The sequence below is a fragment of the Antechinus flavipes genome, chromosome 5, assembly GCF_016432865.1.
Source record: "Antechinus flavipes isolate AdamAnt ecotype Samford, QLD, Australia chromosome 5, AdamAnt_v2, whole genome shotgun sequence".
Taxonomy (NCBI): Eukaryota; Metazoa; Chordata; class Mammalia; order Dasyuromorphia; family Dasyuridae; genus Antechinus; species Antechinus flavipes.
Genome location: NC_067402.1, coordinates 53,057,987 through 53,085,664, shown reverse-complemented (window position 1 = coordinate 53,085,664; position 27,678 = coordinate 53,057,987). Strand labels below are relative to the sequence as shown.

General features: G+C 36.5%; 1 protein-coding gene across 4 annotated transcripts in view; it reads left to right on the top strand.

The window, feature by feature from the left end:
• Positions 1-1,361: 1,361 nt before the first annotated feature.
• Positions 1,362-27,678, top strand: part of TRDMT1 (tRNA aspartic acid methyltransferase 1) — a 61,345-nt gene continuing 35,028 nt past the window's right edge. The window contains exons 1-2 of one of the 4 annotated variants that reach the window (XM_051963131.1): positions 1,362-1,535; positions 1,888-1,994. Coding sequence is in view for 1 of the 4 variants with exons in the window: in XM_051963130.1 (XP_051819090.1) it covers positions 16,162-16,225 (64 nt within the window). In the remaining 3 variants the exon portion in view is untranslated. Of the gene's footprint in view, positions 1,536-1,887; positions 1,995-7,580; positions 7,698-15,508; positions 15,584-15,919; positions 16,226-27,678 lie in introns of those variants that run through there. The other 3 variants (XM_051963133.1, XM_051963134.1, XM_051963130.1) reach the window with 3 other exon arrangements.

Genomic DNA, 27,678 nt, shown 5'->3' with positions numbered 1-27,678 from the left:
GATCTGGCAACTTAATGGATATTTAGAATGAGTGAGAATAAGTATAACATGAAAACTGAAAACTGGGTAATTGGAAAGATTATGGATCCTTGCTGTAAGCAGAAGAGTTTGTATGATGGATGGGCAACTAATAGTTATTTTAAGTCTCACAAACTTTCATAAAGTTGGACCCTAACAAATATATCTAATATATGCAAGGGAAAGTAAATCACAGAGAATTCACAGTAAATGGGATTAAACAAGTCCATAGCAGAACCATGGATCAAAAGATTAATATTTATGTCATAGTGGTTAATAAGTGGGACTGGAAGGGTTGGGTTCAAATACTATATGTTTTTTCTTTTTTTTGCTGAAGCAGTTGGGGTTAAGTGACTTGCCCAGAGTCACACAGCTAGGAAGTATTAAGTGTCTAAGGTCAGATTTGAACTCAGATCCTCCTGATTTTGGGGCTGGTGCTCTATCCACTGTATCATCTAGCTGCCCCCAAAATTTTACATTTTCTACTAACCAACTATGTGACCACTAGTTATCCACTTAATGACTCTAAGCTCAGGCAATTCAGCTAAGATTTATTTGTGAAATTATATCAGAATTGCCATCTACCTGGGAATCCTCCTCCTAACAAAAGCATAATCACTCTTTAGGGAATAGATGGTATGGAGGGTTCTATCTCACATCTGCCATTTACTACATGTGGCAATTTGAGCAAATCATTTAACTTCTTGGAGCCCTAGCTCCTCACCTGAAAAATGAGAGGATTGGACTAGATGGCCTTAATGTCCTTTCTGACTCTCAATTTAGATTCCTATTTTCTATTAAATTATTTGTTGTTATTCAGTCATGTCCAACCCTTTGTGACCCTGTGCACCATCGCATGCCAGATCCTTCTATCTTCCACTATCTCCTAACATCTGTCCAAGCTTTATTAAATCATGTTTTCTTTAGTTAGACTTCTTGTGCTTCTCACAAAAAGACTATTATTATCTACTTCATAACAACTTCATCAAGTTAGACAATCTTAATGTAATAACAGTGAATTTTAATAGGAGAGAAACAAAAATCCAACTTTTATTTGCCCATCCATTTTCATAAAATATACCATATGTAACTGTTGCTGGGTTACCATACAAAACAGCCGCAAGACTGTATCCTGGAAGAAGAGTTAGCAATTGAGTAAAGGAAATGACTAGTGGGGTTTAGAAAACCATCAAAATGCCTGCCTACAACTGAGAATTCTTAGTAATCTATGTAGCTGAGGCAACTGTTATCACTAAGGAAATTGTTTCATTGACTCATGCTACCCACACACACACAGTATGATTTTCATTTCAAAATCAGTGTCCTTGGCAACTGTGCTAGACTGTAGTTTTTTGCTTTGGATTTTTTAAAGTGTACACAGGGCAGGACAGACCCATTTCACCAGGACACCTTTCAGGGTTGCCACTTCTTGGAGGAATTTCCATTTATCTTCTGGCCCAGATACTGAGATTTAGTGGCCAATAGAACAAGTATTCCATGGTGAAAGAAGATTGGTGGTGAGTCGAGTGAAAAATCAGTAATTCCTATAGACTGTTAAAGATAGAACAAGCAATTACATTTTTTAAAAGTATGGGATGTTGTGACTTTAATCGTTCTCTCCCTGTGGTTTTTTTCCTTCAGTTTTCTAATATAACAATGGCACTTAAAGTGCTTGGTACATTATTTAGAATTGTTACCATATATCACTGAAGCATTAATTTAATAAGTTACCTAATTTTCCCCCTAGCAAGTAAGAATTAGGATCAATATATCCATTGCAGAGAGATTTGTTTCTCAGGGCTTGGACAATAAAAAATATTAAAGGATCTTAAAGTATATTTCTTTACTTTTTTTTTAACTTCTTTTCAGGCTCCACATTGGCTCCCTGCTCCAGAAACTTTGGGTTGGGTGATTATCAGAAATTTTCATTTGTAAGAAAAAAATGTAAAGGACAAAGCGGGATCCCCAATCACATGGTAAGTGCTTACACAAAGTGAGTGTGGATAGACAACTATAGTGGAGAATTTCAATATTGATTCTTCCTTTCAATAGGAAAAACAAAAACTAGAAAAAGGATCCTAATTTCCTTGGTATTGTCTTGTTTAATGCTGCTTTCTTCTGGGTAACTCTCCAGGTTTTATTATAGAAATCATGGAATATTGGAGGGCTGAGGTGAGGGGGGAAGGGGCCCATAATGTGCTATCCAGGGGACAGTTGAATTGGATATCCTTTTGCACACAGCATGGGTCATGGAGTTCTCACAATGTTAATCTCTGTGCTGCAGACTTCCCTGCTTGATCAACATTTCTGTAATTTAAAAAAAAATCATTCTCTTCTGTTTTAAATTTTGTGGCTGGCAAAGCTTGAAACACACAGTGAGTCATGACATCCATTACTCTGTACCCCTTCCCCCAGAATCCTTCAAAATGAGGCAGAGGCTTGGCAGCAGTATGGATTTCATTTGGGGGGCCTTTTAAGGGAGCCTGTGGATGAAGAGGTTTTTGATTTTTAGTTTTCATAGCAGAGTGAAGTACAGGAAAAATGGAATAGTTAAAAACCTGAGGGTCCTATAGTTCTATAATTTGGAATAAGTTTAAAAATAAAAAACACCATTAAAAAAAATAAAAACAAAAAACAAAATAAAAATGACCAGGGAATGATTGTTGAGTTCCTGTACACACACACACACACACACACACACACACACACACACACACACACAATTATGGTGCACCAGGTCTGTCCTTTAGAAGGCAATCACAGAAATACCAAATCTTAAAATTGAAAGGGACATGGAAGGACATTTCGCCAAACCATATCTGTACAAGAATTCCCTCTTAAGAAACCCAAAAGTGACCATGTACATTTGCTTGAGTCTTTCCAATAAGGGAGAAAATATTATTTTGAAAGGAAATACATTACAGTTTTTGAGAACTCTTGATTGTTAGGAAATATTTCTGACATCAAGCCCAAATTTGTTCTTTAAAACTTCCACCTACCATTGCTAGATCTGCCCTCTGGACCAAGTAGAATGAGTTTTATCCTTCTTGTGTATTAACAGAGCTCTCCTCTCTCTCCCTTTCCCTAGCCCCGAAGTGTTCCTTAATATAAGCATGCCATGGTGGGTGCCTATAGATGATCATCATGTCATGATCTCCAACTTCTTCAATAACTTTTTTTGACTTTCTTGGATTCTTTCCTGAAGATTCTAGTCTTTACTAAAGTAGATTACTCAGGAATGAACCTAATTTTCCAGACATGGCCTAATTACTAAAGGGTTATCACTTCTCTAGTCCCAGGATCCTTTGTCCATCTTAATGCAGCTTAATATCATGCTTTTTTAGGGGGAGAGGATTTGCCACAACCTATCATGTTGACTCATGTTGAACTCAACAGCATTAAAAAAAAAAGATCTTTTGTCAGATGAACTATTTTCTTAGTATATCTCTTCCATTTTGTATTTTCAAAGTTGATTTTTTAAAAATGTAGAAGACTTTACAGTTAAACCTTTTCAATTATATTTTATTAGATTTGGCCCAGTGTTCTAGTCTAAGATTTTTGATGGTCTGACTTTGTTATCCAACTTATCTGTTATATATAAAAAACAGTGGTCACTAAGAACTAGTGTGACTTGTCAAAAATATGTCATAATATTGGCCACAAGACTTGGCACATAGTAGGAACTTGATAAATGCCTTTCCATTAAAAAAAAAAAAAAAAGAATCGGTCAGGCCATATTAACTGCATTTCTTTTTGTGATAAGGTTGCTATGCTGGTAGATTGGAGATAGGCAGGAGATAAAATGTGCCTAGGTTATAATAAAGCATTTGATATAAACTTTCATGATATATTTATGGAAGAGGAGGAGGGGTGATAGAAGAGAGAAGAAGGAGAGAGAGAGAGAGAGAGAGAGAGAGAGAGAGAGAGAGAGAGAGAGAGAGAGAGAGAGAGAGAAATGTGAGTTTAGTAGATAGATTAAGACTTGATTGAATGGCAAGACCCAAAGAATAATCATTGACGATTCAATAACATTTTGGAAATGATTCTGCATTTGAGTGTGCTAAGGATCCATCCCCATCCCTTTGCTGTTTAATATTTAATCAATGACTTGGATAAAGGAATGCTTGTAAAATTTGCATATGACACAAAACTAGGAAGGAAAGCTAATAGCCTGAGTAAGTGACAGGATTAAAAAAAAAAAATTCTGGATAGAGTAGAACAGTGGGCCAAGCTGAAGGAGATGAAATTTAGTAGGGATAAATCTAAATTCTTATACTTGGAAAAAAAATGAATGTCACAACTACAAAGCAGGGAGGTATAGACAGATAGCTGTTCATTTGAAATAGATCTAGGCTGTGAGTGAATCGGAAACTCAATAGGAATCAGTAGTGTGATATCATAACTAAAAAAGTTAATGCGATCTTGGACTGTCTCAAGATTAGCATGATGTTCAGGACTAGAGAAGTTAATATTCCTCTGCCCAGGTAAATGACATCCAAATTATCGTGTTCATTGTGGGCACAATATCAAAGCAATGACTTTGATATTCTAGAGAGTCGCAATAAGCACAGTGAAGAGCCTCAAGTATGTGTTGTATGAGAATCAACTGAAGCAACTTTGCTTATCCTAGAAAAAAAAAAGAAGAAATTGGTAGGAAAAAGTATTGTCTTCAAATATTTGGAAGGCTATCATGCAGAAGAATTAATTATTTTATATTATCAGGAACAATAGGTTGAAACTGTGAAAGGAAAAATTGAAGTTTCTTGGGAGAATAAAATTATCTGCTACCCCCTCTCCTGAAAGAGCTCAGTAGTCTAGTGCTCATAGGCTCTGTTCTTTTCTTTCTTTTTGAAACGACAATGACATTTGTCATTTCTCTTGTACGTCTTCTGTTTTCCACAGCATTTTTTCCCCTTGAAGCAATTAGAGTTAGGTGACTTGCCCAGGTCTAGTCTTTACTAAAGTGGATTACGCAGGAATGAACCTAGTTTTCCAGAAGTGGCCTAATTACTAAAGGGTCACACAACCAGGACTTGTTAAGTGTCTGAGTTCAAATTTGAACACAGGTCCTCCTGACTTCAGGGCTGGTGCTCCATCCACTGCGCCACCTAGCTGCCCCTCACAGTATTTCTTAAAGCGTAGGGAGCACAGATCAGCAATCATCCCAGTAATGTTAAATATAGAAATAATTTGTATTTGTATCCTTAGTGCCTAGAACATAGTAAGTATTCAATCAATGTGATTTATTGATGCATTGATTAATAAATAGAAAACCAAATTCTTGGAAAATATACCAGGAAAAAAACCAGGATAATTATCCGTAATATGGAATCAATTTTTAAAATTTATGTTTCAGGTTTGAATTCTCAGCAATGGAAAATATTTTTAGATTTCTACAAAGGTATTAACTCTTCCATTTCCTGGACCAATTATCCAGATTCTTATGGAATTTTATTGTTAATCTAATCTGTAAAACCAACAAATATCATTTATTTAAATTATCTCAGTGGAATGACATGAGTAATATGATGTATGCAATAGAGTTTGTAAAGCACTTTGATAAATACACAACTAAAAAATAGACCAAATATGATTTTCATCAAGAAAAAAACTTTAAAAAAACTTCGTGGTATGTACTTTTAAAAATTGCATCTTTTCAGTTAACAATTTTTTTCCTCCCTTACCAGGCCTCCCATTGGGGAAAAGGAAAAAAACAGTAAGAACACAAACAATCTTGTAAAAAAATTTGTAGCCAAGCAAAAGAAATGTCCAATTGTCCATGTCCAAATCTATAGGTCTCATTTTGCACCTGTAGTTTATTACCTTTCTACCATGAGGTAGATAGAATGTTTTACCAGTCCACTAGAAACATGGTGGTCATTGCATTTATCAGAGTTAAGTTTTTCAAAGCTGTTTGTCTTTATAGTGCTGCTGTTATTATAGAAATTGTTCTCCTTGTTCTTATCTCTGCATCTGTTTGTACACAGCTTCTTTTAACTTCAGATTCCTTATCTGTAAAATGGGAAAAATAATAGCTACCTCACATGTCTCAGGCACTTCCAAGATGTGTAACCCTGAGCAAGTCACTTAACCCCATTTGCCCGAGTTTCCTCATCTGTAAAATGAACTGGAGAAGGAAATGGCAAACCACTTGGCAAAAGTCTCAAATGGTGGCACAAAGAGAAGGACATGGTTTAATTGTATGGTTTAACTGAGATAACATATGTAAAGAACCTTGCAAGCCTTAAAATATTATATAAATGCTCATACCTATGGATACCATTACCACTAATATTATTATTCCAAAGTTACTCAGGAACATTCCCTTTTTGTAATTTCTTACAGTGCAATAGTAATAGCTATTAAAATAATGCAATGACAATGATGCAATAGCATCAGTATCATCATTATAATCATACACTGTAATTTCAACAAACACTTATGAAGCACCGTTATTTATCAAGTACCATGCTAGGTTCTGGAAATACAAAGATGAACCAAACGTACATATCTAGAGATAGAGACTGTAACTGTGATCTTATTAATATAATATTAATAATAGGAATTATATATTGCTAATTATGTGCCAAGCACTCTAAGTGATTTACAAGTATTTCATTTGATCTTTCATTTTATAGTTAAAGAAACTAGGCAAATAAAACTTTTTTGAGGTACCGCCTAGAGAACTTTGAAATTAAGTGACTTCCTTTGATCAAAGTCACTCAGCCAGGAGACTGACAAAACCAGAGCTCTTCTCTCTGTGTGTTTGCCCTCTCATGCAGGTGGAATTGATCTGAACCATATGGTTCATCCTTTAGATCAGGGTTCCATTCAAAATACTGACAGTGTAATTTAGGGAGAGCTGAAATGGATAATCTGGAAGGGCCTCATGTGGAAGATCATGAGCTGAGCTTTGAAAAGCACTCGGGATTCCAAGAGATAAAGCTAAGGAGAAGTACTGGGAGGAAAGCTTGTATGAAGACCCGGAGAAAATAAATGGAGTGTCATGTTTAAAGAATGATAAGGTGTTCAGCTGGATTCTATAGTATGGAAGTGATGGGAACTCTAAACCAGATTATTCTCAAATGAGCCCATCTTGGTCCTGTTATCAATCAATCAGGTCAGTTTTTCTAGATTGTCTTGTTAGCATCTTTAAGATGGTCTGGATATCTCATTGCACATCATTGTCACTCCCTAGATCCTACCTTTATTTCTCCCTCCTTCCTCTGAACTATAACATCCTTTCTTCCCATAAGCAAGTTGCTTAATCACTTGACTCTGTCTGGCTTAGTTGTGGTTGATTAAGTCTATGAGTTATTTCATGTAATAAAATGGCAAACCTTTGTAATGTGTGATGAATGATTTTTCCTTTGGATTTTGGCTTATCAATTCTATTTTACAAATAAGTAAACTGAGGACCAGTGACATGAAGCAATTTGCCCAAATTCATAAAGCTAATAAATAATAAGTAAACAAAGAACTAGTAAGTGGTACTCTAAGTCTAAGCTCTGCTCTTCATTGAACAGCATTTCCTTGTTGGCTTAAGGGATCTCATATTATGCCATGATTTAGAGAGAGAGATTCTGCTTGAAGGGCTTGGAATGGTGAAATGACTATTAATACTTGCTGAAGCTCACATCTTCAAACTCATCATTAGAGCCATGGGAACCTAAAGGCAGGTAAGTAATATAGTTACTTTATCTGATACATACATAAGATGAGAAAGCACAATGTACATAACAATGTATAAAAACAAATTAATGATTGAGATTTTCCAGTGAAAGGTGGAGAAGTAGACCAAGGTTAACACATGTTAGAATGACAGGTTTGAGTTCAAGCAATTGGGAGGTAAGAATGGTGATAATTCTATGTGTCAAATCTTATTTCCAAACCATAATTCCAAGCATGAAATAAATGTTTAAAAATGCCCTTAGGATCACTTTCAACCCCTCTTTTTGTTAACATAATAAGCAAATGGGGTTTTCTTTAGGGTGCTATATTTAAATTTTATTTCTTTTAATACTTAACCTCTGTGATCTGAGAAATAAACCTGGGCAAATAATAATTTATAGAACTATAAAGGTGAGAGTGAATTCAGGAATTACTTAGTCCAGGGGTTCCTAATCTTTTTTGTATTATGATACCTATGGGCCTTCTGGTATAGATTTGGGAGTTCATTCTGAAAATACTACTTTAGTTCCACATAATAATGTTCATAGAATTACAAAAGAAACCATTTATATTGAAATAAAGGAACTTCAGGAAATCTATTCACATACCTCTTGGTTGTCAAAGGACAATCCTTGATCTAGTTCAACTTCATAATTTTGCAAATAAGACAATCAGAGCCAAAGAATATGCTTCCAAATTTTCCTTAGTTAAAAGGCAAACAAAAACTGGCAAAAACCCAGATCCCAGGAACCAAAGAGCAGGCTAGTATCCCTTTCACTACTCCATAATGGGTAATGACAAGAAAATGAAATGAAAATACATTTTAAGGCCTGCAGAATTAATGTCAGCCTATTACTCTCTCCTCAAGGCTTGTTTTTTTTTTTTTTTTTTTAAGTTTTCTCTAGTTTAAGATAGATTACAGATTAAATTTCAAAATCATGACATTTCCATGATAAGATTTTGTTTGCTATGTTATCTTTGGCAAATCAGAGTTTCTCCTTTGGGGAACAGAAAGCAGAGAAATGTTAAATGATAGAAGTTATTAATATAGGTCCTCACTAAGTTTGAGAGTTCAAAAAAAATTCCTGAAAATGCTTGGAACTTTGTATAAATATAGTTATAATGTGATGGCCCCATTCCATTATTAAAATATAGTATGTTTTCTGTCTGAAGTTATTCAGTGATTCCTGGGATTAGCTCCTCCTTTTCTGCCTCCATTTTTGGATGCAATTGAAGTTCACCGTAGTCTATATTTAATGCTTCCCTACAGGGTTTTATTTTAAAGTTACAATGACCTTAGATGGAAACCAAATCCCGAAACCAATCATTGTTAGTTCTAGAAGATGCAGAGTGAATGTAGCAGAATATGTCCCGAGTATGAGTAGAAATTGGGAGATCCCAGGTTTGTGCCTCAGAGGACGCGAGGGAATCAGTGCAACTCAGAGCTGAGTCAGCTTGTTGCCTCTGAGGTCAACTATGGCCTCAGCCACTCAGAACTATCTGTGTGATCCTGGGGAAGATTCCTCTGCCTTAGTCTACTGGAGAAGGATCCACAGACCTCTCCAGGGTTTTTGTAAAGCAAACTCCTTAAGGTCAGGACTGAATAATTAGAACAGGGTGTACTTATTATATGTATGCATGAATATGAATGGAGAGGATGATCACTTATGGCAATTTCTTCTTCTGATTACTTGCTTTTATTTTCTAATGTAAAATCAAATATCTTTAACTAACATTCTGCTTCTTGTGGAGAGCTAGGATAAGGATAAGCTTTTCCATTAGCGAGATCTATGTCCAAATGTTGCCTTTAACACAGGAAAGCTGTAAATCCATGGCCCGGTCATTTTGCCCCTTAGTGGCTGATCAGCATTGGTGTAAGCCATTTCCATACTAGAAGTTCCAAAGAAATCACAGATCCAGATAAAAAGATTTTTTTTTTTTTTTTACTTTGTTGAATAAATAGGTATTTTTCCTTTATTCAATTTATGTTTAAAAACATACAAACTTAGAAGTAAAACAAATTCACTTCAGGTCATTCTAAATAAGTACAGACTTGACAATAATAAGACCTAGAAGAACAAATACAAAGCCTTAACATTTTTGTTCCTTTTATTAACTTTGGATTCAATGTAAATAGTCCATAGTAGTGCAGTTATTGAGCCTTTTTAATTAGCAAGACTAAAAGGATGAATTTTCCATTATTATTTTTCCCCTTGTCTTTTAAAACTTTGCCAAAAGGGGAAGTGATGTTGGTTATTTTGGTGATTTCCTTTTTCTGGTATGTTTGTGGCTAACTCTATAATAATTTGGTTGTCTAGGCAACAGCTTTGGATGTTCATATGACTCACTAGGGAAGTGGGGGCAAAGGAATAATCAGAAATTTAAGATATCAGATTTCCTTTTATCTGCTTCTGTTTCCTTTTTCTCCCATGTCCATTTCCCCAGATTTCATTTGATAGAATGGGGGAAAACATGGGAACTTATGCACACTTCTTACTTTCAAACTACTTATAATCTTTGATTAAAAAAAGTTTTTGAAAATGATGGAAGAAATTAGTTTTTTATTCTGTCATGAGGTTGATGATTTTTTTTCAATAAGTTATATTCCTTAAACATTAATTTAGTTAAATTGTGGCAAGACAGTATAGCTGTTTAAACACCAGTTATGCAAAATTCTTCGAATATTAAGGGTCTTTGATTTCTTTTCCTGGTTTAGAGACTCCACTGATACAGATTGCAATCTTTCTGAAACTTAAGTAGATAGTCTTTGAAAGCATTGTGGTCAAAAATATTCATCAACCTGTGACCAATATGGTTATAACATTTTCCTTCCTTAGCTATACTCAGACAAGAAAAATATAGATCATCTCTGGCTCATAGTAACAAAAATTCTAATGCACTGCTCATTGAGGTAAATTCTTCTCCATTTTCAGTTACTGTCTAGGAGTAAACCTGAGAAATTATATCAATTTTGTCCAGTCTTAGTCATGTAGCAGAGGATTTTAGAAGACATTTGGAGATTCAGACTCACAACCGGCTGATCTTTAAGGAGCTAACTAACATTTAGTGTATCAGTTAGCCTCATAGTTTGCAAATTTCTGGGCAAAGTTGTCTTTGCTCCAAATAATAACAAATTATTTCCACTTTTGCTGAAGAAGTGACCTCTGGTTGTTGCTGAAGATGATAAAATGGTAAAAGGAACAGAAATGTAACAAGACCATTTTCCCAACTATGGAGTGTCTATAGTCATGATGATTATGTCTATTAAGTCTGGCTACCATGTTTATTTGAGGATAGTTTGTGATGAGAAGACATTATGGTCTAAAGAAGAGGACTACTAGAATAGTTGGCAAGATACCTAACTTATATTCTAGTACCAGCTCTGTCATTGATTAGCTGTGTGATCTTGGACAAATCACTTAGCTTTGGGGACTCAGTTTCTTCATCTAGAAAAGGAAGAGGAATAAATTTTATGACTTCCAAAAACTCCATCTAGCTTTGATTCTATAAGATTACATAAAAAAGACAAAAGGCTATTTTGATTGTAACTCAAAAATCACTTGCAGAAGTATCACTTAATGAGAATACTCTTATTTCATGGAGAATTCCAATAAATAAAATACAAATATAAAAATCTGTGACCAGGAACCATACAATTTGCCAACATATAAGAGGAAGTAATGTGGCTTGTTTCAACAGAAAACTTGAATTTCACATTTCCTTTTAAGTTCTAATGTTTATTTTACATTTATCCTTTTCTGGGATAATATGATTTGTACAGAAGAAATAAGAAAACAGTTTACTACAGAAAAATTTTTTATTGATATTCTCTAAGAATGTTATATGACATATAATTTTCCATCTGTTCTTTTTCTGTTTAAATCTTGCCTATGATATTAGAAACAGGACATAGCCAAGGGTTCCTGTTTCTTTTCTGCTGTTGATATGTTACAAATGAGATAACCATCATCTCTAATGAAAGACTGTAGTCACTGGACTATAAGACTTCTTTTTTCTTTCATTTTTTAGTCTCTCTTTTTCTGATTATTTTTTCAAACTTCAAAATTCCCCAAATAACTAAATGACAGATTAAAGATAAATTATAATATTGTATCTAGTGGTTATATGTTGCCAAAATCAAAATTAATCATGGAGATCATGGTTTGTAGGAATGATCATAGGAGGGAAAGTTTACAGATGATCTATTCTGATTCCCTGATTTTTATAGACAAGGGCCGGGCAGGGTAAGTAAATTCCGGAGGCATACTTATAGTCATAGTGGAAGTTTGTGGGAGATTTGAAACCAGGTCTTCTAATTCTAGTTTCAGTGATTGTTCCATTACACCATACTGTCTCTTAAAAAAAAAACATGGCTCAGAACTTTTATTCACTTTAGTACAGTTTATGGAACAGAGTGAAAGATCTGAATGAAAATCTTCAAGAAAAGATGATGCAATTGAGTGAAAATTTACCTTTTATATCTTTTACGTGTGTTAAACTTTAAAAATTTTTCTCCACACAAACCTACATCTGACAAACCATCTGGAGTAGATTAGAGGTATTCACAGAAACTAAATGCTTTTCAGAATTTTCTTTGAAAGGCATAAACAGTAAAGTCAATTTTATGTTATTGTACTTAGCTTCATTGATATACTGATTGAGATATGTAGGCAGTGATCAAATACTGTCTTATATTGTCTTGAAGATGTGTTTTATCTCTTTCAAAAGATTCTAAGCTTTTTAAATCAAGGGGTTTTGTCTTCTACTTTTTCCCCTTTCATACTATCCATCTAGTTTAGTTGAGGGCACATTGTTGGTATTTGCTGCTCACTGTCTAGTGATTAAATGTGAAATTAAATTAGTGATAAATAGCTATATTCTGATCTCTAATAAAGTTTTATTTATCTCTCTCCCCATGTTATTTCTGCTCTCATCACCTCTGGAACCTCAGACATTAAGATTCCATTTATGGGGGATTCTTTATGTAATTTACTTGGTTTATTTGCCTCCAGGCAGTTCAAAAACAAGGAATTTTTGGTGGAAGTTCAGACATAGGTATTCAGGTGGTCACCAGGCCAAGAAAAATGGGCAAGGAATAGCACTGAGACGTTTAAAACATTTAATCAGGACAGAAACAATTGGTAAAGTAATACAAGTGCTATTAGCACACATTCTTAAATGAGTTCACTAATCTACTTACCTCAGAGAAATTTGGGAAATGAGCTCCAACCAAAAGACTCAGGACTTGGAGAAGGCAAGCTACTTTCTTTTGAAATTCAATGCAGAAAGAGTTGCTGTTCAGAGACTCCCAGTGTTGTAGAGTCCTCCAGCTGCCCATGGTTTCTGACAGCTTCCCACTTGCTCTGGTGCTCCTCAATTACAATCATCTCCATGCTGCTTCTTTCCACAAAACTCAGTGGAGTTCATGGAAGTCTTCCTGAGTTTCTCTGAAACTACTTCCTTCATAATTTGTTGTAGTACAATAAATAATATTCTATTACGTCCATATGCCATAATTTGTTTGGCCATTTCCCAGCTAATGGGCACACCCTTTGTGTTTCCAGTTATTTGCCACCACAAAAGAGCTGCTGTAAATATTTTTATGCATATGGGTCCTTTTCCTCTTTTTTCAATTTCTTTGGGGAATAAGCCTGGTAGTGAATCACTGGGTCAAAGGGGACATATACTGTTTAGTGATCTTGAAGCTCAGCAAAGTACACAGAATCAGGAGAATGATTTAACATCAATGACATAAAGACTTAAGGACTCCAGACAATTCATTGACCAGCCAGGATTCCAGGGGACTCATTCACTTTCTGACAGAGAAATGATAGACTTAGGCTGCACAATGAGATATATTTTGGGATATGATCAATTAGGGAATTTATTTTGATTAACTACTAAGGTTTTTTTTTTTTTTTCTTTAAGAGGAGAGACATAGGATAGAGAAAAAATATTTTTATTGGTTAAAAACAACTCAGCAGAAACTTCCATTTAACTTTCATCTCTCAGGAAAAACAAAAACAAAAACACAAAACAATCTTCTATTCTGGCCATTTTTTTTTTTTTTTTCCTGCGAGGACAGGTCATAAAGGTCTGTCTTAATTTTTTGGGAGGGAAAAACCTTATCTCAAAATCATTAAACAGTTGCCTCTCTATAGCAAGAGATAAGGCAGAAAGAGGTATAGCCAAGATAGCAGCCCACGTTTCGTTGTTAACATGGCAAGAGACACTTTGCCATAGTACGAATAGGAGGTCTTTCATTAGGCCTCTCACTCCTCTAAAGGAATAGACTCCAAAATTTGGTTTATATCAAAACCAAGGTCTCAAATTCTAAATCAGGTCCTGCATATATATTTGAAGCGATTGCCAAAAGGGTCAAGGAAAGAACTCTGTGCTTGGAGTCCAGACTTGATTTCAACTTCCCTCTAAGACTGCCTAGAGGTTACTTCAGTTAATCTGTGTAAATCTTGTTGAGTCTCAAGTTTTCTCATTTGTAAGCTTAATTGAGTTTTTAATTCCCTAGACTGTTGTGAAAATAAAATTAAATAATATCTATAAAGTAGCTATGTAGCACTAGGCCAGACCTGAAGTCAAGAAGACTTATTTTCTTGAATTCAAATCTGGTGAGAGACACTAGCTGTGTGACCTTAAGCAAGTCATTTAATCGTGTTTGCCTCAGTTCCCTCATGTGTAAAATGAGCTGAAGAAGGAAACGGCAAGCTACTCTAGTATGTTTGCTGAGAAAATCCAAAATAGGGTTTGAAGAATCCTTCCCAACTAAAAAACAACTGAACATCAACAAAAAGCATTGGGTAACCTTTAAAAGCCTCTATTGGCTATTATTTCTGTGTCACTGGCAACCTATTTTTGTTAATCTGAGTTGAAGTGCTTTATTATTTCAAATTGAACTTTCAATCAATACTATCAGAGATCTACTAAATTTATTGATCCTAGCCAATTTTTTCAGGTTGATTACACAATTATATTGCATGCTTCAGCTAAATAAATCTACTCATTGTTCCCGGTGCAAAATTCCATATCCTGCTAACTGGCCTCCTGCCCCAAGAATCAAATGCTCTCTCCTCATCATCTTTTAAAACTTCATCACTCTCTTCAGAGGTAGATTGAGGACAACTTCCTGCAGATTTTTTCTGAATCCTCCACTATTGGTGTTATTCTCCTTCTCCCTGCCCCACACCCATTCATTGTGTATTCATTTTGTATGTACTATATCTAGTATTTACTCATCAGTGCCTAGATTATATCCTTCTAGAATGTAAACTCCTTGAAGGTAGGGACCATCTCATTTTTGTTTTCCTAACTCTAGCATCTAGCACATAGGAATTGCCTAATAAATGCATTTTGATTGAAATATTAGCTGTAGTTTGGGGGGAGGGAATGGAGAAACTGTGAAATGATAGTGGTAATTTTATTAGGAATTTAGCTATCTTTTATGTAGGTTTTTGTTCGTTAAAGAAAAAAGAAAAATATATTCTGGTAAAAACTATCTACTTTTCTCTTCCTTCTCCTACTTTTGTAATAAAGTGAAGAGAAATTAAAACAAGATTTACAAAAGTTTGTCTAAAGCTTAAACAAGAGAGTAAATTATTATAAATATAATTTGAAAGTCTGTAACCAGTCACAGCTGTGGCCATAATGATTTACTACAGGAATCCACAGGAAGCTTTTTAGGCTTAATTTGAATATGGTTTGGAGAAGAAAGGAGGAAGAACATGGCTAAATTAAGCTAAGAAAAACATAATTTGGAATAAGTTCTAGAGATAAATGATCAGACCTAGATGTTTCTGGTTTTCAGAGAGACAGAGTTAAAGCCATCAAAGAGACAGAAACAGAGAAAAAGAGGTGGAAATTCAGCAAAGAGAGGGAGAAGGTAAGTAAGTTACTTCCCTCCTTCAGGTTGTAAAAGTTTCTCTAGAAATAGAGTAACCACACAAGCTTTGAATACTTGGGAGTAGCTAAGCGGATTGCTGCTCAGGCAATGTGGTTTCCCCAGCTGCCTCAACATTTGTGACGTGGAAGAGTCCTTTTGAACAAAGTTTCTTTAAGATAGTTCTTACAGTTAGAAAAGAGTTCTTTAAAAAGGCATGTTTGTGTCTTTTGCAGATATATAAATAAACTGATTGGTTATTTTCCCCATTAGACTGTAAGCTCCTTGAGGGCAGGGGCTGCATCTGTGCTTAAATGAATAAATGCTTGTCCGTTGATTGATGGCCCTGGGGGCAATGATTCGCTCCCCCGGGGACCTGAGCCCCGCCCCCTTCCCAGCGCTTTGCTTCCCACAATGCCTTGCGCGTCCCTTGTCTTGCTCCGCCCCAAGCAGAGGCCTGCACGTGCTCCCCAGGTAGTGGGGGCGGGGCACGAAACTGAATTCCCGTGGAACCGAAAGGCGGCGGGGTTGGGGGAGGAGACACTGAGGGACCCAGCCTGAACAGATTTGGAGGCGGAGCGATGGAGCCGCTGCGGGTGCTGGAGCTGTACAGCGGCATTGGGGGTATGCACCAGGCGCTGAAAGGTACGAGCCGCCCTCTCGCGCTCCTTACTTCCCCAGGATTCCGTGGGCGGGTCGCTTAGAAGAGCTGCGCGTGCGCCGTGTTTCCTTGGCAACAGAGCGCGTTTCTCCCTCACTCTGGCGCTTCCGAGGCCCGCGTTCTTTGTGCTCGGCCTCGCCCGGAAGCGCGTTGGCCCCACCTTCTTCGCTTGCCCCAGCCCTGAGCTGCTACTTCTGCCTCTCGCGTCAGCCCCGCCCCTCACCGCCTTGACTCCGCCCCTCTTCGTGCTCTAACCCCTTCTCCCACGGGGAACCTTCCCGGGAGGTGATCCCAGCCCCGCCATCGCCTTGTGGGACTCCCGGATGGGCGCTCCCCGACCCCCAAATAACTCGCGAGCCGCCCTGCCCTCCTTTCTCAGAAGGGTGAGCTCTTGGAGCGTCTTCTGTTGAGGATGATGAATGTTATTCCTCTCCTCCTACTTACACTTAAAAAAAATTAGTTTTATTTGGAAATGTTTCCTCTTTTTAAATATATTCCTTTTCTTTTCTAGTTCACTAGTACTTCCCAAAAGTCCAGTCAGCAGCATTTTTGAAGCACCTGTTTGTACCAGGCCTGTGCCAAGCTCAGGGCACACAAAGTCAGAGAGAAGAGAGGGGGCGCAGAGCTATGTACAGACAAGCAGCAGAGAGAAGGAAGGCACTAGAATTGCGGGGTCTAGGAGACGCTTCCTCCAAAAGGTGGAATTTTAGGGGGTACTTCAAGGAAGCCAGAAATGCCAGAAGGTGGAGACGAGAAGAGTGAATTTCAGCCACTTGGGGACTACCAGGGAAGATGCGAGGATTTGCGAAGTAGTCTCGCGGACAGGGAGCAACTGGGAGGTGAACAGCTATTGGATCACCAGTGATAGATAAGCTAAAAAAGGGGCTAGGGACCAGGTTGGAGCGAATGTGCATAGTCAAATAAAACAAACCCCCACGGGATCCGAGTTTTAAAAAATGTGTCTCCTGTATCTGGAATCTGTTAGGAGATGGGCAGTGAATCAGTCTTCTGAAGTAATTTGAGGTCTTTACAACTCCTGCAGAAACAATTTAGAACCTAGAGACTTTAGAACCCACGGTGACAGAAAATGTTGGTACAGTGAAAATGGCACTGGCCCTGGACCTGGACGATATTGTACATTTCACCCCCTGAAACTAATTACCTGATGACCTTGGTCAAGTCAGCTTCCTGGACCTCAAATTAATTTCTCAACCAAAAATTGAGGGAATTGAACTAGATTAGATGTTCTTCTGAGGTTTCTTCCTTAGGGATTCTGGTCAATATGGAATTTTTTTTTTTTTTTTTGGTGGGGAGAAGGTATCTGAGGCAATTGGAGTTAACTTGCCCAGGGTCACAAAGCTAGGAAGTGGTGTGTATCTAAGGTCATATTTGAACTCTGGTCCTCCTGACTTCAGGGCCGATGTTCTGTCCACTGCAGATTCTGAGGTTGATGGGGGGGAAAGATGATCCATCCCTGTGATTTCATCTGTGGAAATTTCATAGATGCGGTTATTATATGTTTGCAATTTATTGTCCTAGGTAGTCTGGGTCACTGAGGTGTAGTGGTTAGCCCGTGGTTAGCCCGTGGTTACACAGTAGGCATGTATAAGAGATAGTATTTGATTCTGGGTTTTCCCAAATCCAAGTCCAACTTTTTTATGCCATACATTTTGTCTTCAAGTTAGTTAATTAAAATTGAGATAATCATGAAACCAAACACAAGCACAAAACTTCTTAGAAGGCTTGTATATGCCTTTCATATTGCCAATTGTGCCAGGCTAATATTATAGAGCTTTAGTGGAGTAAGTTTATTTTCTAGCTTTCATTGAATAAGCATTTATTAATCTCCTTCTAGATGCCAGGCGCTCGCTCTCTCTCTTTCTCTCTCTCTTTCTCTCTCTCTCTCTCTCTCTCTCTCTCTCTCTCTCTCTCTGTATGTGTATGTATATATACACACATGTATAGATAACAGAACACAATAATCCCTATCTTTCATCTTGGTTTCTGAAATGCTCAGTTTTGATGCCAGCTTTAATGGACAGAAGATCACAGGTAGAAAATTGAGCTGAATTTAATGGTCATCTTGAACAACCTTTTCATTTTGATTTGTGAGGAAACAGGTAAAAGATGATTATTTTTTCCTCCTCAATAATATAGTTTATTCTAACCATATCTTTCCCCTACTCTATATCCTCAAGTGGCTCCCTATTACTTCTCAAAATAAGATTTGTCAAAATAAGATTTGTTTGGTTTTTAAAGGTTTTCATCACTTGCCTCTAGTCTACCTTTAGACATTACTCCCTTTCTGAATTTTATGAACTGACATTCTTATCTCCCTCAATATACTTTGCACCCGACATCTCCCATAAACAAACTTTACCTGTACCTTTTAGAATTCCTCATTTTTTAAATATTCAACTCAAGTACATCTTCTACTTGAAACTTTTCCTGATTCTCAAAACCTAGTATCCTTCCCATTAAACTACCTTGTATTTAATTTGTTTATGCTTATCTATGTACATATTGTTTCCTCATATAAGATGTTAGATCCTTGAGAACAAGAACTTTTATTTTTGACTTTGTATATTCAGGGCTCAGGACAAAGCCTGTTATGCTGTAGATCCTTTATAAATATTTGTTGATTGATTGATTGATTGCTGGAGTTGGAGTGTAGTATAATTGCCCAATTCTTGGTTCTTTTCTTAAATGTATGGGCTTTTGGTAAATTATTTAACCTATGAAGGCCTTTTTTTTTTTTTCATCTGTTATAGAGCAGAAAGATTTTTTATTTTTAAAAAAATAACAATAGATTTTTAATTTTCAAAATATGTGCAAAGATAGTATTAAACATTCACCCTAGCAAAATCTTGTATTCCAAATTTTGCTCCCTACATCCCCCCTTTCCCTTCTCCTAGATAGAAAGCAGTTCAGTATAGGTTAACACAAAGATTCTAAGAACCATGAAAGAGATAGCAGCTGTATGGTGGAAGGAACCTTGACTTATAGTTAGGGGAAATTCAGTAGAAAATGTTCCCTAAAGAGATCTTTTTTTATTGACTCATCTGGGTTTCAATTCTGGCTTTCATACTAACTTGTGACCATCAGCATAGATTTTACTTGAAGTATGAGGATCATAGAACTATGATATCTGCTTGAGAGGATTGTTGTGAGAATCCATTGAAACAAAACATACAGAACAAACACATTGTGAATCTTATAGTACCATATAAATATCAGGGCCCTTATTAAATATCAGGTATTAACATTGAAGGTTCATATCTTAGGCCTTTTGTTATTTTCCTTTATTTTCAACTGAGAATAACTTTATCTCTCAAATAGAAGTGTCTACTTACTTTATCTTTTTCTGGTGAGTTTTTCTTCTTTTCCTTGAAGTAGCATTGTTTAAACTATTTGATGAGAACATTTTCATTTAATTCTCAGGTTTAATTTCAACAAACATTAGTTCTTGCTAAATGCCAAGCATTGTGCCTACAGGACTAGTAGACTCCCAGCACCTAGTGGACTACTCTGGCAGTTTGAGCTTTCAATCACAGAAGGAAGTAAGGAAAGAAAAACAATTTTTAGTCTAAATTTTGGATGACTTGTTTAGCTGTTAAACAAAATTTATTAAGGCAAGCTTACAGTTAAGTTGAGAATGAAATTATCATTCCGTTTCTTCTTAAATTTGTAGTAGCATGGTTTTCTCATTCACCAGTTGGACATGTTGCAGGTAAATCGTTGAAGGAACTTGGAATTGTGGAAAGAATATTGGATTTGGGCTCAAAAGACATGGGTTTAATTGACATTTCTCTGTTCCCACTAGTGTAACTGGGGTCAAGTCATTCATTTTTCTGGGCTTAGATTTTCTCATTTGTAAAATGAAGGGGTATTAAATAACTAAATACCATTTCACTTCTAAATCCTGTGCTTAGATAATCAAATCTTGGTACACCTTGCTCTACAGAGAATCCAGAGATTTTCTTTGTAGTGAAGTTTTTTGGTAATAAGTACAAATGCATCTTCAATTAAGAGAGGTGATATTCAGCCTCAGAGTAACACACATTTGGAAAATTTCTAACTTGAAGGATTATAAATTGGTCATTTGGAAAATGGAAAAGTTTTTAAAAATAGATATATGCTATATTACAGTCTACACAAAGCTTTGCTTATCTGAAGGTCAGTATCATTTTAATTACAAAAATCACACACAGACAAAAAAGATTTTTTAAAGTCACTTTCTATGGTATAAAAATTCTGTAAATGTAGTAATAGGTAAGTCACTACTCGTTTATTAAATTGAAACTTCATTTATAATCTTGAAAAGATAATTCATCCCTTAGCCTATATTTATATGTATTGAATATTGTAGAAAGCATTATTAGGCTGAATATTTTCAGTGTGTGGAAGAATCATTGATTCAAAAAAAAATTGGTTCCTGGGATCTCTCAACATATGTACCAAATGCGGAGTGTGATAGAATATGGCCCTGTTGGGTCCTATGGTGATACAGATCTGGGTATCAGAGTTCACAGTGAACCTCAAAGTCCAAGTAGTCCATTCTTAGCCCAGCCAAGAGTCCTTTCTACAACATTGCCAACAAATGGTTGTTGAACTTTTGACAGTCTTTTAGAAGCATTTCTCTATGCTTTTGGATAACTTTATTGGGCAGTTTTTTCTGCTTTTCTGTAACTTCTAATTGGCCAGACAAATCTAATACCTCTTCCTCATAACAAATCCTTCATATACTTAATTTTTTTTTCTTCATATACTTATATATAGCTGTTATGTTACCCTTGAATCTTTTCTTTTCCAAGTTAATTACCTGTATTTTCTTCAGTTGGTCTTCCTATGTTATGACCCTGACAGCCCTAAATATCCTGGTCAGATTATTTGGGACACTTAGGCTTATTAGTGGTTTTTACAAAATAGGATACACCAAACTAAATGCAGTAATTTAGACGTGGTCTTCATCGGAACCATTACTTCCTCCATTCAATACACCATTCCTGGGTTAATGCAAAATGGAAATCATATTTGCTTTTTTTGGCTGTCATACTGAAATATTGTGAATTATATAACTGCAAGTGATCTTAATAGGCCATCTAGTGCAGTCTATAGCAGCAGCATACCTCTTCTACTGGGCTTGGCCACTTTTTCCTAACAAATTTTTTTTTTAGATTGACTACTTTCTAGTAATGCCTTTTCTCATTTTGTGCTTGTGAAATTGTGAAAGTGTAGGCAAATTTCAAGCCTGATGTTGATCTTTATTAAACTTAATCACATTATTTGACTCGGTTTTCTACTCTGTCAAGATCTTTTTTGATCCTGACCTTACTTAGCTTGTTAGCCTCTTTCCTTCCCTTCTCACACCTTGTGTAACATGTATATGTCTTTAACATAGTTAAATAGCATTAGGTGGACATGGATCCTAGGGGCACTCCACTGGAGACCTTGCTGAAAGATGGTTTCGGATTTTTGATTACCGTTTGAGCTTGGCCGTTCGATCAGTTCTAAATCCACCTAACTTTACTATTGTGTCGCCCACATCTTGTTGTCTTTACTGTAAGAATAGTGTGAGAGACTTAATGCCTAAGAGCTTTTCCATCTGCCCGTTCAGTATTTTTGGCAAAAAGGAAATGATGCGATTGCAGCACTGCCTGTCCTTGCACTTGTGCTTGGCAGTGGGTGGCAAGTTCAGTGGCTTAGATTGATAGACTCCATCTTCAGTGGAAGTCTTTTCTAAAAGTGGAACCTCATAGCAATCACATTGGTGGTGTGCAGGCATCAGAAAGGGTGATGGTCCTGGCACTCTGTGCCCCGCCCTGAAAGATGCAGAAAAGGAGAGCCCAGGGGTAGAATACAGCAGAAAAGAAGAAACAGCCATAACTTGGTAGACGGGATCAACATTTCCTGCTCTGGAGACTCTTCCTTTGAGGAACATCTTGGTTTATAAACCTGACTTATAAATGTCCTTTACCAGGGGAAATTGGCTTCTATTATGGAGGAAGAGGGAACAGGGACTCAAACCCTTTGCCCATCCCACATTACAAGAAGTGTCCCGGTGTTTCCTCTTCCCACGTGCCAGATGTCCGGCCACCTTTTGGTGTTGCCAGCACTTAGCACTGTGCTTTGGACATAGCAGGTATTTAATAAATGTGTGTTGCTTTGAATTGAATTGGTGTTATATTCACTTCATAATCCTGGCATAGACCTTGGTGTGGATAGGGAAGGAGGAAGAGGAAAAGAAAGAGTGAAATGGGTTAGGACACATTTTCCTACAGGGCAAATAAGTGGGGAACTTGTGTTCACTGTGAAATGTCCCCTCAAACAATAGACCAGTCTGTTAAACAGGGTCCACGTCAAGATCATGAATATGCTTCTTTCAGGACTTCTGTAGCGGCCACTGCCTGTTCTCTGTGCAGAGCAAGACATTCTCACTTTGGGGATTAGCACTAACCCCAGAGCGGCACATCTTAGCTATTAGTGCCCTTCCAGTAAGATGGCAGCCTGAAATCGGTGCAGGATTCCAGACCTGGCCCAGCTAGAAGGCTGTACCTAAGCACGCCCTTCCAGTTCTTGGCTTGGGAAGGCAGCCTAAGAAAGTGTCAGCCCTTGTTGCTTGTTCCTTTTGAGCTTGTCCTTCCAGAGCTGGTTAGCCTAGCCAGGTTTTATCTACTTCCCACTTATGCATTTAATTTTTTTGAACTCATATGTAGGACTTCTCATTAAATGTCTTAAAGTTATCCCACCATTCTAGCCTGTTGAGAATTTTTTGGATCCTCCAATCCAAGCTAACATCCAAGATGGAAGGTGCTCTATTATGTTAGCGCCATGTCAGCTAGAGAGTTGTTCTAAATGCCCTTATAATCTCCATCCGTGTTACAGAACTCTGGCCCTCAGCTACACAATTCCCTCCAATCATTATCACCCTCTGGATCTAGGGATTTAATCAATTTTTAATCAACTTTATTTTCAATAAATATTTTTCCATATTGTCCGTGATAATTTTGTTGAAGACTTTGTCACATGTCATGTTAAATCCAATTAAGTTATGCCTGTCTTGTTTTTTGTTTTTGTTTCCCCAGTCTACTGCTGTAGTTATTCTAGAAAAGGACATGAAATTATACTGGTGTGACTTATTCTTGGTCAGCCCATTCTAGTTCATAGCTGTCAATAGTTCCTTTATAGAATTTTGCTAAGAACTGGAGTCAGTGAGTTCACTAACTTATCATTTAAAGAATCCACGTTCCCTTTTTTGACAATATGGTCTATATTTTCTTATTTCCAGTTCTGTGCAACGTGTTTCTTATTTTCTACTTATTTTTCATAATCATCACCAGTAGCTCAAGTTCTTTTAGTACTCTGGGATACAAGGTGCGTGTGTCTCCTAATCCAGTAGCTAGGAACTCTATTACTTTACTTGCATTTTTCTCTGGGAGGTTCCACATATATGACTAAAAATTATAAGCCTAGTCCAAAAAAAAAAACCCAAAATAACAAAAATACAAGGTCAAACAAGTTTTAGTCTGAGGTAAAATAAAAGGTAAATAATTTTGCCTTTTTTCCATTATCCATTATTGTCTCATCCACCTCAAACACCAAGCCTATTTTTTCTTTAAAAGTCTTATTAACTCTTCCCAGATGGCTCTGAGGGGAAAATGAGTCAGGTGTCCTGGCCCAGCCCTCCCTCACTTAAATCCATTTTACTTGGATGTCATCGCATCACCTCCCTGATTTCATGATCCTCTTCAGGAATGAAGGACAAACAGCAACTATAATGTAGAAATACAGCCTTGCTCCTTCACGGTTGGAGTCTGCCTACCAGGAAGCTGCACCAGCCACACCCCAGCACACTGTCTCATCTCAGATGGATTAAACTGCATTGGGGGTGACTAATGGGCCTCCAGCCCGCTGGGAAGTTGGGGGGCTGCCTGCTTCCGTGGAATGGGTGGATGGGAACAATCTGTTGCCATTAGCAGGTGCTGTGGAGCACTCAGAGCTTGGTTAGACATTGAAGACACTGAGGCTGTCTCCTGCTTTTGGGGCCGCTGCCAGATGGCTTTTGGTTTGCCCCTGGACTTCGATGACTTGGGAGGAGAGAGTGAGGCCGATTTGCAGCTCCACCTCCCCCAAATCCAGCTCACCCAGGAGTCAAGATGGCACCTCATGATGTTGTGCGTCTTCTTCACAGCAACAATTGTAATATAGTTAAAAATGTATCCACTCATCTCTCTTTTGTTCTTGTTTTCTTAGTGGGTAGGGAAATCAGGAGGAAGAGAATTAAGAAATGAAAAGACTGTGGAATTTTAAAATTTTCTTGATTTTACTTAAAAGATTAATATTCTATTTCCCCAATTATATATAAAAGCAATTTAAAAATATTTTTAACATGCAGAATATATTTCCATATTAGTCATGCAATGCAAGAAAACATAGACAAAAAAAAAGAAGAATAAAGTACAATAACAGTTTGCTTTGGTATTCATTCAGATTCCATGAATTCTAAATTTTAAAAAATTTTAAAAAGAAAAAAGTACCTTTACACAGACTTTCTATTATCTATAGCATTTATCACAAGCCTCAATGTGGTCTAGGCTGTAGTCTTAGTTCTATCTTTTAAATTCCTACTCCATTATCTGAATTTATTTTCATCTTTTGTACCTCTCTTAAAAAATCAAAGTTGGTGCTCTTGGATTTTTCCAGTTGGAGAGGAATTTAGAGCTCCGTCTGTCATAGATGAAGAAACTGAGCAGTAAGGAAAATAACTATCCTAAAGTTGCTTATCTGATAAGGGACAGTCTGAATTTTCACTTAGGTCCCCCCAATCTAAGACTAAGACTTTTATCATTACATATTGCAACTTCTTTATGTAGGAAAATTGGTTTCTTTGGATAGCTCACTTTTTACCTTCCTTTCCCTGCTCTTCCATTTTGTTCCCAAGTGTATTTCATCTTTTGTGAGTTATAAAATATTGATCATGGAAGTCTACATATTCTTTCAACTTTTTGGGTAAAAAAAAAGAACAAAAATTCTCCCTGAATATAGAGTGTACTTTTGACTGTAATTAGCTTTCTCTTTTTGTCTAACAAATTCAAAGATGGCAGCTTGAGGTTTTTGACACTTCAAATTAAGTAAGCCATTATTTGTATGGCTGAAATTAGTTCCAGAATAATAGTTTTCCTCATTGCTTCCTCCACCTCTTAAAAAATAAAAATATTTGCTGCTTTGCTGAAGAGGCATCTCCAGCAGGTGTTTGGATAGTTGAATCTCCCTGCATAAATCATTTCTTAGTGTTAACTCTTGGTCTATTTCAGAGAATTATCACACATTTTCTCCATCTAGTTAGTGGTGTGTAATATATTGATTGTCAGCACTTAGACTTCTTTCCTTGATTATTAATAAAATATATCACAATGTGTTTCCTCCCTCTGCTTTACTGATTTCTTGAGAGGATTCTATTTTTTTTTTTTTTTTTTTTTTGTTTTCCAGAGCTACTCTTCTACTCCATTGTCATGAGTTCACATTTCTCCAAGACTCAGTGATACTGTCTGGTCCAGTTTAGTATCGATATCTCCTGTTTACTTTAAATATTTCTTAATACTCTGCATTTTTTTTTTGTATAGACATCTAAGATCATGAGTATTATTATTACCCTTTCAAGGTATTGCTTCTTTTTTTATTATTATTATTATTATTTTTTTTTTAAATTTTTTATTTGATAATTACATTATATTGACACTCATTTCTGTTCGATTTTTTTTTCCCCTCCCTCCCTCCACTCCCTCCCCTAGATGGCAAGCAGTCCTTTATATGTTGGATATGTTGCAGTATATCCTAGATACAATATATGTTTGCAGAACCGAACAGTTCTCTTGTTGCGTAGGGAGAATTGGATTCAGAAGGTATAAATAATCCGGGAAGAAAAACAAAAATGCAGATAGTTCACATTCGTTTCCCAGTGTTCTTTCTTTGGGTGTAGCTGCTTTTGTCCGTCATTTATCAATTGAAACTCAGGTCTCTTTGTCAAAGAAATCCACTTCCATCAAAATATGTCCTCATACAATATCGTTGTCGAAGTGTATAATGATCTCCTGGTTCTGCTCATTTCACTTAGCATCAGTTCATGTAGGTCTCTCCAAGCCTCTCTGTATTCATCCTGCTGGTCATTTCTTACAGAACAATAATATTCCATAACATTCATATACCACAATTTACCCAGCCATTCTCCAATTGATGGGCATCCATTCATTTTCCAGTTTCTAGCCACTACAAACAGGGCTGCTACAAACATTTTGGCACATACAGGTCCCTTTCCCTTCTTTAGTATTTCTTTGGGATATAAGCCCAATAGAAACACTGCTGGATCAAAGGATATGCACATTTTGATAATTTTTTGGGCATAATTCCAGATTGCTCTCCAGAATGGTTGGATTCGTTCACAACTCCACCAACAATGCATTAGTGTCCCAGTTTTCCCGTCAAGGTATTGCTTCTTGTTAATTAGCAGACATTTCTCTTGACTTGTGTGTGTGTGTGTGTGTGTGTGTGTGTGTGTGTGTGTGTGTATGTTTTTGCTGTTTTATACATAGCAGTTATTTAATAAATACTTGTCATATAAATAAATGGTTGATGATATCTGGCTTAACAGAACTCTGTGGATTTTTCTTCTTCTCTCCATTTTAATCCTTAATGAAATTCTGACTAATAGGGAAAAATATTTAGGGGACTTTAAATCTTAAAATTGTTTTGGTGCTATAGCTATGTCTTTAGTGAAATAAAAAGCATTTTGAGGATTAAAAATTACAGAATTCAGTGAGTTGGGAACTTAATTGCTTTGCATCCCCCTGCTTTAAGGCTTCAGATTATTTTAAAACTAAAGTAAATCATGATCATTGTTAGGTACTGTCATGATTAGTGTTAAGACACAGAACCTCTTGGAAATTTCTATTGTAAAGCTCCAGTTTAATTAGAAAAATATATCAATTTTTGTGGATGTGTTTATGGGACTGGCAGTAGCCAAAGAATAATTCTGGATTCAAGAAAATCATCTGAATCTCTGAATACAAATTGCTGGGAAGGGCTGTGTCTATTAGGAATTAGAACATATTCATTATAATTCTTTATCCAGGAAACTTTTGACATCTACTCACCATTATAAATGTTTTTCTTCCCAAAAGTTTTCAGCTAAATCTTTTCTAGTGTGTTCTTCCAACTTCTGCCTCCCTTGGGAGCATATTTTATAAGGAAGGTCTTTGGATTAATGGGATTTCCTTTTATAGAAATTCTCTTTATTAACAACTTTGCTGATATTCCATATCCCAAAAAATTCTAAGCCAGAACAGATCATAGACATTGTTATTGTTCTTGTTTTTAAAGCAGTGTTTTCTGTTTGGGAAATAATAAATAAGAACTTAAATCAGATCTGATTTTCCTCATT